Source organism: Amaranthus tricolor, chromosome 10 (assembly GCF_026212465.1).
Source record: "Amaranthus tricolor cultivar Red isolate AtriRed21 chromosome 10, ASM2621246v1, whole genome shotgun sequence".
NCBI lineage: Eukaryota > Viridiplantae > Streptophyta > Magnoliopsida > Caryophyllales > Amaranthaceae > Amaranthus > Amaranthus tricolor.
The window spans coordinates 24,001,979-24,014,434 of record NC_080056.1 but is presented as its reverse complement, the minus strand read 5'-3'; the positions used below and the strand labels follow the sequence as shown (position 1 = coordinate 24,014,434).

At 34.8% G+C, this 12,456-nt stretch overlaps 1 protein-coding gene across 1 annotated transcript; it reads right to left on the bottom strand.

The window, feature by feature from the left end:
* Positions 1-711: 711 nt before the first annotated feature.
* LOC130825344 (uncharacterized) lies at positions 712-4,228 on the bottom strand. Its single transcript, XM_057690516.1, has 5 exons — positions 3,857-4,228; positions 1,532-1,646; positions 1,372-1,461; positions 1,183-1,281; positions 712-1,077 (listed from the first exon to the last, which is right to left on the bottom strand). Exons 1-5 carry the CDS (start codon positions 3,922-3,924, stop codon positions 976-978), a joined length of 474 nt encoding a protein of 157 aa, XP_057546499.1. The 5' UTR covers positions 3,925-4,228; the 3' UTR covers positions 712-975.
* Between the last annotated feature and the right edge of the window lie 8,228 nt (positions 4,229-12,456).

Sequence of the window (12,456 nt, the reverse complement as noted above, 5' to 3'; positions counted from 1 at the left end):
TAAAAATAATACTGAATGCGAAAAATCCTAAGTCCAAGACATTCATTTGAAAATAATGGTTTAGTCACTCCACACATGAACATGATTTTGTGCACGTATCTTTATGATTGAATTTCTCTATGTGGCTCTGCATTTGGGAAACATTTTCAGATTTAAATGGTTTTAATTAAAAATCAAATTGTTGTGTTTTTATAGCTAATTAATCTAATTTAAACACTAATGCATATTATCTTTGTTTTTAAAATATAAAGTCAACAAAAGATTTAATATCCGCATGCGCATGTGGTGAGAGGGTTGTTTGTTATCGATTGTCATACAAAAGACGTTGAAGAAATCAAGGAAGAAATGAAGATTTCTTTTAGTTTAAATTTACAATGTGTAATTTAAATTATGTACTTTTTGTGATTTAGTTTAAGAACCTTTGTACCTTGTTAATCATAAAATTAGAGAATGTAGTTTTGTAAATTTAATGAATTGTAATGTGCAATTATCTCATTTTCTTCCTAAAATTTATTCCAATGCATTAGCATTGAGTGAGGTAATATAAAGTGGCAATAGAAATTTGTAACCAAACTTTTTTATGATTAAAATTTCATCTCATAAAAATGACATGAAATTTTTTGTGAAATTTTACACTATAAATTACTCCAATTATCACCCTTTAATACCACCAACTAAACGGACCGTAAATACCCAATGACCAACTCTAGATATGACAAGTGCTACAGTAATATCATTGCATTTGTCATCCTAATGACATCAGTGTTTCAATTTTGCATCGACAAAACCAGCCAGAACAAATCAATATACCGGCAGAATAATTGTGTTCATAATAAAGAAAAAACAATGACTAGTGCAGAAAGAAATGGATACAAGGCGTACAAAAATCACGACCATAACAAGGCAATAATAATATCTCATTCAAATTTGTTTGTCCTTGTCCACCGCTAATATTGAGCTCCGAAACTCCTTCTCTTACACTGTTTTCGCCTTTGGGGCCTTCTTCTTTAGTTGTCTTCTTGGCATAGAGTTCTTCATACCAATAAACAAAAGCAAGGCGCCAATCGATGACAAGCTCTGCTTAAACAGCTTACAGTAATTAGAAATACTGGAAAATAGTATTTTGTTGAAAAGCAACAAATCCAACATAGAACTACGTACACATGATTTTTGATAACTAACCTGAGTAAATTTTACAAAGAGTTGGGCAAATTCCTTGTGGTCAGGATCGTAGTTGTAGAAGTCATACAATATAGGAGTAGCAAGCACCTGATGCAAAATCTATATGGAAAAAAGCAAACAGAATTATGACAATCTAAAACTATTGCGTTACTGCCAAGGACTTCCCAAAAAACCCTGATATCCACTTACCAAAAGATAAGCTCCAAAAGAGCTTCCTACTATGAAAAGAAGACTCCCAACTCCCTTCAAAGCAATTGAAGCAGCAATTAAGTGTTTCATCTGTGAATAACAATGTACAAGTAAATGAATGAAACAAAAAACGTAAATCTTCTAAAGACAACTTGGGTACCTCAACTGGAGGAAGTTTAACCCCAGCGTGCAGCACCACGTGTTTTGAGAAAACGTTAAACTTGGGATGCAAAGCCCTAGCTGCTGGCCCACCATCACCACCAAAGTCATTGAATCTACAGAAATGATACAGGATAATAGTGTTACAAAACCAATACTTCTACAATCCACAGAAATGATACAGCTCCTTAAGGATGTGATGCCAGTTAAAAACACTACTAAGTTCAAGAAAGATATGTCCACACAGGCTACGAAAGGAAAAGGCAAAGAAAAAGACATAACAAATGAATCACCCTGAACTAAAAATACCAAGAAGCCTAAGATAGTTGTAGAGCTCACGTGCTTCCATTGCAATGAGATTGGTCATTGGAAGCACAACTGCCCAAAGTAATAGAAGAAAAGAAGAATTGTGCCTCTACTTTAGGTATATATGTTAGTGTAATGTGCAGGAACTAAGTAGAAGAATGAAAAAGGGCAGAGATACACATCGAAGTGGAATTGGTGCTAATGCAGTGACACTTGAAGTTGAAATCTGCAAACTATGTTTTATCTATTAAGCCTTGTTATTAATTTTAAATGATTGACATTTAGAAATTAGTATTAGAAGAAATATAATCTCAATCTTTATTTTTAAGATCGAAAAATTTATTCTTATTTTCTTTAACTAATAACAATGTTGATTGTTTAACTTTTAAGAATTTTAAACTTGATGAAATTTGTCAAATAGTTTGCGTGACAAACGTGATCTATAATATAGAAATAAAAAGGCATAAACAAATGAAGTAGAAATATACTTGGTAAGAAAATTACTCCACTGTACTCTACCCACTTTAATGATTAAAATGAATTACACCTTTTGCAAAAAAACAATTACTAAGGGGCACCTCCTATAACGAGAAAAAATTGTTCCTTGTATTAAATGCACTATTGTACAACCAATGGGGAATGGCCACAAGAGATGTTATAGTTGACTCTACGAAGAAACCTACCATAAGATAGACAACGGCATTTCTCCAAGACAATTCATACATTCACTTATAGATCATAATTTTAAGATGAGATATAAATACCACCTCACTATATTATTTTAAAGGAATCATAATTTCAACCGAAAATTCTATTATTAAACTGAAACTTCTCTCATGAGCAAATATTCATTGCAAACGAACTTCATTTATATCAAACAATCATTTTTGATGTTAATTTCTTCATTGATTCTTATGAGATAAGAGAATATTTTAGGCCTTATGGACCAAACAAACTCTAATACGGTTCCTCCGACCTAAGAGCCACTGTGCGCTTGGAATAGGGAATAGAGCTTACAACTCATTTGAGATTCTCATTAACTTGGACGTCAAAAAAGTCCCTGTGAAAATATTGTCATCAAGGTGGTCCTACTGCAAGAACATAGATACTAGATAGTAAGAACAAATGTCACCAGCAGCTTAATCTTTTTGAGACTAATCATTCAACTAACAACAGACTTAATTAATTGTATCCTACGATTCCAGATGGGAACAATTCATAAACCTCATATTGTCCCTTGTGATATAAATCATGTGATAATCTTAATATTACATTTGAGGCTATATTACTCGGACTATTCATTTTGATTCACGTACTCGTGTCTAATCCTTGATGATTGGACATGATATGGCTCTTAAATCTAGACACGTACCAATATCTGACATAAGTAACATAGATTTGAAGTATAATAATCTATAGTTGCATCCCTAGAAGGCTTTATGGTCTTATGCAAGTTTTGAGGAGTTAACACCTATGATTTGATGAGAAAATAAAAGTTTGTTCTAATTTTTATATAAAAGATAGATTGTTGATCTGTTTCTCCTCAGTTATCTATCGAAGCAGAAGCTCAAGTCTAATTCAAAATGAGTTGAATTTGTGCACGGCTGATGATATAAACCTAATTTAAACTTTAATTAATCGATAAAACAATTTAAGCCTCTACTTTCAGTAAAATCAAACTGGTAGTCGGCTACATTAACAATAAGAAGGAAATGTAACACAAAGTAAAATTAAATTGATAAAAAATAATGAAGCTCCAAATCAAGTATAGATCAACATCAAAAGCAATCAACAAGGAAGCTTTAAGTTTCGAAGTAAATATAAAAAAAATCGAAATTCCTCAAAATAAAAATAAAAGTTACACCACTTGAAAAACCCTAGATGCAATTAATTGGGTCACAATCTAGCACTAAAAGAATAGATAAAAAGAGAAAGATGAGTAACAAGAACCAGATCTGTTGAAATAAAGGTAAGAATCAGTTCAATAATGAGAACAGTTAATGATAAATTTAAAACTCACTCTTGCCAAGCAGAGAGGATGAAGACAGAGACGAACAATACTCTTCCAACGAACGACATAAACGCCATTTTTTATCTCTCACTTAAAGTACCTCGATCTAGACGTACGACACAAGACAGAGATTCAAAGAGAGAGAGAGAGAGTGAGAGAAACTAAGAAATTGCCGCTTAGATTTCAAACGTAAATACCAGGAATGGTTTTCCAGATTCTGACTTTTACACAAGGAGAAAACCAATTTAAATTTTATTTATATTTTTGGAGTGACAATTTAAGAGATGCTGTGCTGTATTGTCCACGGTATGTTAATTCCACGTCCAAACTGCCAATCAGTTTTATTCTTTTCCATGTAAGTTCTCTGATGTGGAAATTAACATACGCGAGTTGGCAGTGTTGAGATTGTTTATTTTCTTTATCATAAAGTGTTAGTCTATTTGTGATACATGATTTTATCAAATTTTCTGACATATTTATATATTATAGTTATATTTCGTTTCACTTTGAACAGTTGTATATATTACGTACATTATATTATATTTTGTATTGTACTCAATGTGATTATATTTAGAAAAATTTACCCAGAATAATCCAACCTATTAACGATTTTCCTACAATAATCTCAGTTATCGATTAACCATGAATAATCCCATGTATTGTATCAATTTACCTGGAGTGTTGTTGATTCCATTTTTACCTATTGTTTCGATAAGGTTGTTGTAGCTTATGTTTAACCCAGCTTCTTCCTCATTTTACCATGAATTCTTTTCTCCATTAAAACCCCCACCCCCAAATCCTCCATTAAAACTGAAAAAATTAGCAACAAAATCTGTTTTTTTTTTTTCATCTGTCTTATGCTATGAAGAGCATTACCACATCTCATTCTTCAACATCAAGAAGGTCAATTGCAAGGGAAAGCCCTAAATGTGAACATGGTGTTCTAGCAAAATATGCAAAGTGCTAGAAAAGGTTCTAGAGTTGGGCATCGATTTTATGGTTGTGGTCTTTGCCCTGTAAGTTATGGTTTAATTTTTTGTGGTTATGATTTATTTTAGTAAAGTAATTTAGTTTAGCTAATTTTGATTGTATTTTGTTTATAGGACTTAAATTGCAAATTTTTCAAGGGGGAGGATGATGTAATCAAGTCGGAAGCAATTAGAGGAGCATATTGTTTGGAAGAACAAAATTCTATTTTACTTGAGAAAATTGACAAATTAAAGATGAAGAAACAAATATTGAAGGGGAGTGAAGCTTTGTTGAAGATTGAACTTGCTAAACAAATTAATGCAACAAAAGCTTTAGGATTTGTGCTTTTTGCATCATGGTTATTATTTGTAATCTTCTTATTTATGTTAACATGATTAGTACAATGTAATGAAAATTCTACAACAATGTAAGACAATTAATGTAATGAAATTGGATCCCATTTCCTAATATATTGCTTTACAAAATATTTGGCAAAATATCACTGCTGTGTGCTCCATTACATTGACAAAATATCACTACCATACTTAAATATTTGACAAAATATTTAGGTTTGCAAAAGCAACACTTAAGCTGATGAGAATTCAGTCCACAAAGTCCAAGATCATCAAGTTACGGTTCCTACAACACAAGCTACGGTCCATGCTTTACTTAGCCACGCAAATGTCAAGCAAATGGCTGCTAATTTCGTGGGATTCTCTTCAAAGCAATCCTTTATTACTTGCCTTAAATGGGAAGTTGAATAAGGCACAATTGCCTGAAATGGGAAGTTGAATACAACCAGCAACTTGAATTCTAGCTTTAATGCTTAAATGAGAGTTTTTTTTTTAGGAGAAATGCAAGAGTTTATTTTAGGAGAATATGGACGGTTCAAAGTAGAATTAGCCTTAATTTGCTGTTTAAATAGCTATTAATAAGGGGTCATTATTAGCCTTAATGCTTAACATTAAAAAGGCTTAATTCTAGCAATGCTTTGTTTTCTGATTTTGTAAGGGGGAAGTTGAAAGGTTCCTTGAAGGCTTGTAACACTTGCATTATTTTTAGTATAAAAGGAACTCATTGCCATGCATTTTAGGCAAGTGAGATTGAAAACAAAATTCTGATTTTCTTTGTGAATTTCTTTGTGCTTACTTTGTGTTGCACGCCCCTTTTATTCTTATTACTTAGTGTTTGAGAGTAAAAGCTTTGAGAGTTTAAAATACTTAGTGAATTTTTGCTGCTCAAAGAAACCATGCAATCTAGAATAAGTTTCTAAGTTGTGTGGGTGTTCTCTTGTTTCGTTCCTTGTTGAGCTTGTTCTTAAGCTAACTCATACACTCTAAAATGGTCCCATTACACTTCCACATCAGTTGGTATCAGAGCCAAATCGTGTTGAATGAGATTAAACTCGTTAAAACGCAGCATGGGTGATAATCAGTCCAATGCCGAAATGTTAAAAGTAATCGTGGATCAACTTCATGTAATGCATGATGGAATGAAGAGGCATGAAACAAGGATGGATGCCATTGGAGAGACGTTGCTTAGAGTGGGTAGAAGGGTAGAGGAATTAGAGAATTCCACTCCCACCCATGGCGAGTCCCATTTTCGTAACAATCAAGAAGATAGAAGTTTCAAACTAGACCATCCTGAATTTGATGGTTATAGTGATCTGGAGGTTTTTTATGATTGGGTACGAAGATTAGAGAATATTTTTGAGTATAAAAATTATGATGATGATAAGAGTTGTAAAATGGCTACTCTTAAATTGACAAAACTTGCTGGGCTTTGGTATGATAACCTCAAAGCCAAGAGAAGGAGAGAAGGGAAAGAAAAGATTGCATCTTGGGAAAAACTCAAGAAGAAAATGGAGCAACGTTGGGTCCCACGTGAATATGTGCAGGATCAATATGTCAAATTAACTCGCCTAAATCAAGGTGAGCGTAATATTGATGAATATGTGCATGAGTTTGAGAAGCTTAGCTTGGTGTGTGACATACAAGAGAAGGAACCACTCAAAATTGCGCGTTTCACAAAGGGGCTTTCTAAACCAATCTCTAATAAGGTGGATCTTCTACCTTATTCCACTTATGATGAGGTTGTGAAGGCTGCTAGGAAGGTTGAAGCACAAAACAAAGAGGAGAAACCAAACAATGCTCCAAGACCCCCTTTTAGAGCGTTCTCTTCCGCGGGAAAAGTTGATTCTTTTCCTAGCCCTTCTAAATCAACTGTTCCTACTAACCATTTGAAAACTTATGGAGGAAAACCATATTTCAAGAAAGATGAATCCAAAAGAACTTGTTACAAGTTTCATGAAAAAGGACATATTGCTAGTGAATGTCCAAAACGGAATACACTTACTACTCAAGAAGGAGAGTGGGGTTCCGAAGAAGAGGAAGAGGAGGAGGAATATGAGGAATATGGTGCTGAATAAAATGACGCTCCATTATGTGGTGTTGTGAGAAGACTTCTACATTCCGAACCTCTCAAAGATATGCAACAAAGAGAGAACCTTTTTCATACTAGATGCAAGGTTCAAGACAAGGTTTTTGATGTGATTGTTGATGGAGGATCATGCACGGATGTGGCCTCAACTGAACTTGTAAGTAAGCTTAAATTACCTACACGAAATCATGCTAAACCTTACAAGTTAAATTGGCTGGATAATGACATCGGTTTAAAGGTTAAGAAACAAGCACTAGTTTCATTCACTATAGGAAATTTTTATGATGAATGTTGGTGTGATGTTTTACCTATGAGTGCGTGTCATATTTTGCTTGGTAGACCATGGAAATTTGATAGAAAAGCTATTCATGATGGTGTTTCTAATGTCTATACGGTCACTAACAAATTAGGAAAGAAGATTAGGTTGTTACCTTTGCCCCCTAAGGTTGAACCTATGGTGGAAAAGAAACCAAACTTCCTTATGTTTAGGAAGGAGTTTAAGGAAGAATGCGTGATAGAGGGAGGAGGATTTTTGCTTATTATAAAGCCCATTGTTGATGATGTTTCTCATGTGACTAACTCTATTCTGTTGAGAAACTTGCTTAAAGAATTTACAGATGTGTTTCCCGATGATTTGCCTAAAGGGTTGCCTCCATTTCGTGGTACTGAACATGCAATTGATTTGGTACCGGGAGCCTCATTACCAAACAAGGCAGCCTATAGATGCAATCCCGAGCAAGCTAAGGAGTTGCAAAGACAAGTTGAAGAACTCATGGAAAACGGCTATGTGCGTGAAAGCCTTAGTCCATGTGCGGTGCCTGCCCTTTTGGTGCCAAAGAAAGAAGGAACTTGGAAGATGTGTATTGATAGTCGTGCCATCAACAACATAACTATCAAATACAGATTTCCCATGCCAAGGCTACAAGACATGCTTGATGAATTAAGTGGAGCCACAGTTTTTAGTAAAATTGACTTGCGAAGTGGTTATCATCAAATGAGAATTCGTGAAGGAGATGAATGGAAGACTGCTTTCAAGACAAAGCAAGGTCTATATGAATGGCTTGTCATGCCATTTGGACTTTGCAATGCTCCTAGTTCGTTCATGAGACTCATGAATGAAGTATTACGTCCCTTTCTAAATAAATTCATTGTTGTATATTTAGATGATATTCTATTATATAGTAAAACTGAAAATGAGCATTTGATACATTTGAGAGTTTTACTTGAGGCATTGAGAGAGCATAAATTGTATGGAAAAATGGAAAAATGTACTTTCATGTGTAGTAGTATTTCTTTCGTAGGCTACATTGTTTCTAGTGAAGGAGTACAGGTTGATCCCGAGAAGGTGAAAGCTATCTCAACATGGAAGGTACCCAAAGATGTTCATGAGGTTAGAAGTTTTCATGGACTAGCTTCATTTTACCGAGTCTTCATCAAGAACTTTTCCACTCTTATGGCGCCTTTAACGGAGCTCTTGAAGAAAGGTGCAACTTTCAATGTGGGTGATTTGTCCCCATACCTTGAAGATGAGAGTTTGAGGGCAAACTTCTTTGAAGTGGGGGAGAATGATGAGAATTCAGTCCACAAAGTCCAAGATCATCAAGTTACGGTTCCTACAACACAAGCTACGGTCCATGCTTTACTTAGCCACGCAAATGTCAAGCAAATGGCTGCTAATTTCGTGGGATTCTCTTCAAAGCAATCCTTTATTACTTGCCTTAAATGGGAAGTTGAATAAGGCACAATTGCCTGAAATGGGAAGTAGAATACAAGCAGCAACTTGAATTCTAGCTTTAATGCTTAAATGGGAGTTTTTTTTTTAGGAGAAATGCAAGAGTTTTTTTTAGGAGAATATGGACGGTTCAAAGTAGAATTAGCCTTAATTTGCTGTTTAAATAGCTATTAATAAGGGGTCATTATTAGCCTTAATGCTTAACATTAAAAAGGCTTAATTCTAGCAATGCTTTGTTTTCTGATTTTGTAAGGGGGAAGTTGAAAGGTTCCTTGAAGGCTTGTAACACTTGCATTATTTTTAGTATAAAAGGAACTCATTGCCATGCATTTTAGGCAAGTGAGATTGAAAACAAAATTCTGATTTACTTTGTGAATTTCTTTGTGCTTACTTTGTGTTGTACGCCCCTTTTATTCTTATTACTTAGTGTTTGAGAGTAAAAGCTTTGAGAGTTTAAAATACTTAGTGAATTTTTGCTGCTCAAAGAAACCATGCAATCTAGAATAAGATTCTAAGTTGTGTGGGTGTTCTCTTGTTTCGTTCCTTGTTGAGCTTGTTCTTAAGCTAACTCATACACTCTAAAACATTCCCATTACACTTCCACATCATAAGTTATTAATAATACATTAATTATACATACGCTTCATTGTTTACAAAAGCTCTTAAGTGTTATACTAACTATTAATCTGAATATTAATAAAGATTCTTCATTGCTTGGTTGTTGATGCTTGACTTTAGAGTACGTCTACATAAGTTTGGCTTCCCTTGCTTGGCCTTCCTCTTTTTCGTTTGCACCGTTAAAAAGGAACATAACAATTATTAGATTAACTGAACTTTTATTTGATGTGTAATAATTTTTTGGAATAAAGTTTAACTGACTAACCCTTTCAGCAGTTGTAACAGAACTACTGGGATTACCACCCTTGCTCCCTTGCCCTATATAGATACTTCTCCCCCCTCTACCTATTGCCCCAGGATGTGCAGTTAGCTGATGATGGTCTGGTTGACATGGTTGTGATTCTGGGTTTACTCTTCTTTCACTAACATCTTTTCTTGGTCTTCCTCTTCTTCTCTTAATTGGTGGTGGTGTAGGGTCCACAACTTTACCCTTTTCTGGACAATTTCATTTATTATGTGCAGTGGATTTACAAATGGTACAACTCATCTACATGCCATGTCTTGTGAGTTTTCCTGGTTTTTTTGGGTCCTCATGAGCACTTTTGATTCGTGACTTTCTTGGTCTTCCAGGACCAATTTTGATGGGGGGGTGGATCGATGGACATATCAATTTTAGGCCAATGACGTTCTCCAATGCAAGGAGCTATGCTACCTGTAAAGCCCTTGTGTATGCAGCTTTGGTGTAACATTCATCCACAAATGACTCGACGTCTTTATGTAGGTAACTAATTGAGGCAATAGCATGACAACAAGGAATCCCTTTAAGATCCCATTTCCTGCACGTACATGTTCTTCTTTCTATGTCCACCTCTAATACGTCAATGTGATGAGCTTGGAATACTGTAACAGTAGACGGTAGAACAGTGCAATTAGATGCCTCTTCTTTCTCTTTATCCAACATAACTTGTACTCTTGGACATAATAATCCACTCCACTTGCTTGCACACTCCTCCCTATTTGTAGCTATCCTCTTCATTAGCATTGTTCGAATATCATCAAGCATATCAATCAAATGTTTTGATCTAGCATGCATGATGTAATTGTTAAAAGTTTCGACCATGTTACTCAAAATCACATCCCACTTTGTATCAACCTTCACAAAAGCTCGACAAAATAACGAGGATTAGCCAAGTTAAATGCTTCGGCAACAAGATGGTTTACTTTCTTCATTTCTGTGATTCCATCATTAAAATCAGCTTCATTATAAGCTTTTTCACACCTCCAAAATAAAAGCTTCATCTCTTCACCCTTGAAGCTTTTGTTCCAATTAGCATATATATGTCTCGCACAATACCTATGTTCGACATTTGGAAGTTCAACTCCCACAGTTACAATGCTCTGTGTAGTACATCTAATTAGCATATATATAGAAAAACACACCATGTTCACCAGCTCATATACAGCTCAAAGCAATGCCAAAACAATAGGTAAACAGCTAATTTAAACCAATAGGTAAACAGTTAATGCCAAAGTAGCTAATTTAAACCAGTAGGTAAACAGCTAATGCTACAATCCAGCTCAAAGCAATGCCAAAACAGTAGGTAAACAGCTAATTTAAACCAGCTGAAACAGTAACTGATGACTTGAGTCAACAGATCAGCATGATATGACTTCATTTAACAAAAACCAGCTCAAAACAATAGGTAAACCAGTAGCTAAACCAGCTGAAACAATACCAATTACCTGAATTTCAACAAAACACCATTTAATGACTTCATTTAACAAAATCCAGCTCAAAGCAATGCCAAAACAATAGGTAAAAAGCTAATTTAAACCAGCTGAAACAACAACTGATGACTTGACTCAACAGATTAGCATGCTGTGACTTCATTTAACAAAAACCAGCTCAAAACCAGCTCAAAACAATAGGTAAACCATTGTTGCACGCAAACAAAAAAGTACTCACATAAAGGTATAATATGATCAACCAAAATTGTATAAGCTATGACATTCCTCCCAAAATCTTACTATTCTACCTAACTTGAAACAGAGTTCGTCCTAGAACATACTTGCACTTAAATAATACTCCCTCCGAACCAATTTAGTTGTCCCATTTCCTTATTTGGCAAAGTCTTTTTAGTTGTCCCAATTCTATTTTTGTCAATCTTTTTTTTTACCTAAATATCATTAGTTCACACAAGTAATTACGAATATACCCCTATATACCTTACTTACCCAACTACCCTTCACTACTTACCCTTTACTACTTACCCTTTTTAATGGACCCCACATCATCCTTAATAACCGTGCCCAAGCAAATGTGACATCTAAATTGGTTCGGAGGGAGTATTAATAATAAAAATTGAACAACTAGCAGATGCTTACCCTTTTTAATGGACCTCACATCATCCTTAATAACCGTGCCCAAGCAAATGGGACATCTAAATTGGTTCGGAGGGAGTATTAATAATAAAAATTGAACAACTAGCAGACCCTTTTTAATGGACCCCACATCATCCTTAATAACCGTGCCCAAGCAAATGGGACATCTAAATTGGTTCGGAGGGAGTATTAATAATAAAAATTGAACAACTAGCAGATGCTTACCCTTTTTAATGGACCCCACATCATCCTTAATAACCGTGCCCAAGCAAATGGGACATCTAAATTGGTTCGGAGGGAGTATTAATAATAAAAATTGAACAACTAGCAGATGTAATATACCATTTAAATGATTCAATCATAAGCTGCTAACACCCAATTAATCAAGCCCTATGGCATTTTTCCTTACAATCGACCTACTCGTTTATAAGGTTAGTATTACATTAGCACAAGTATTACTACACCACAA